The sequence below is a fragment of the Debaryomyces fabryi genome (genome assembly GCF_001447935.2).
Source record: "Debaryomyces fabryi strain CBS 789 chromosome Unknown contig00436, whole genome shotgun sequence".
Lineage (NCBI taxonomy): Eukaryota > Fungi > Ascomycota > Pichiomycetes > Serinales > Debaryomycetaceae > Debaryomyces > Debaryomyces fabryi.
The window spans coordinates 1-872 of NW_015385858.1; the positions used below are offsets into that span (position 1 = coordinate 1).

Sequence of the window (872 nt, forward strand, 5' to 3'; positions counted from 1 at the left end):
TAGAGTACTTATTGCAGATTTAGTTCAAAATTTTTAATGGTGGTCATCCAGGTGGTGCTATGGGTATGGCAGCCATTGGAATTGCTTTATGGAAATATGTTTTAAATTATTCACCAAATAATCCGACTTTTTTCAACAGAGATAGATTTGTCTTATCAAATGGACATACCTGCTTGTTCCAATATGTTTTCCACCACTTAGTCGGTTATAAACACATGACAATGGAGCAATTAAGAACTTATCATTCATCTGATCTTGAATCATACTGTCCAGGACACCCAGAAAATGAGCATCCAGGTATTGAAGTAACTACTGGACCTTTGGGTCAAGGTATAACGAATGCAGTTGGATTAGCGATAGCCTCCAAAAATTTACAAGCCACTTATAACAAGCCAGAATTTTCAGTTGTCTCTAATCATACTTTCTGTATTATTGGTGATGCTTGCTTGCAAGAAGGTGTAGCATTAGAGGCAATTTCACTTGCAGGTCATTTAGGCCTAAATAATCTTACTGTTATTTATGATAATAATCAAATTTCATGTGATGGCTCAGTGGATTTAACCAATACAGAAAATATTGAAGAAAAGTTCAAAGCATGTAATTGGAATGTGATTGAGGTTGAAGATGGATGTTATGATGTTCTTGCAATTGTAGATGCTCTAGAATCTTCCAAAAAATCAGAAACCAAACCAACTCTAATTAATGTTCACACGAGCATTGGGGTTGGTTCCAACGTGGAAGGAAAAGCTGCAGCACATGGAGCGGCTTTTGGCCAGGAAGAGGTCGACCGATTACATAAAGCGAATGGCTTTAGACCAGAAGAAAAGTTTTTCATCCCAAAAAAAGTGTACTCATTTTTTGATGATATTCCA

At 36.6% G+C, this 872-nt stretch overlaps 1 protein-coding gene across 1 annotated transcript; it reads left to right on the forward strand.

Moving 5' to 3' along the window:
- Positions 1-215: 215 nt before the first annotated feature.
- On the forward strand, positions 216-845 carry AC631_05999 (uncharacterized protein; the record flags this gene model as incomplete). The annotated part of the gene is made up of 1 exon (XM_015614828.1): positions 216-845. A coding segment is annotated over one exon (630 nt), but the record flags the coding sequence as incomplete, so codon positions are not given.
- Positions 846-872: the final 27 nt, after the last annotated feature.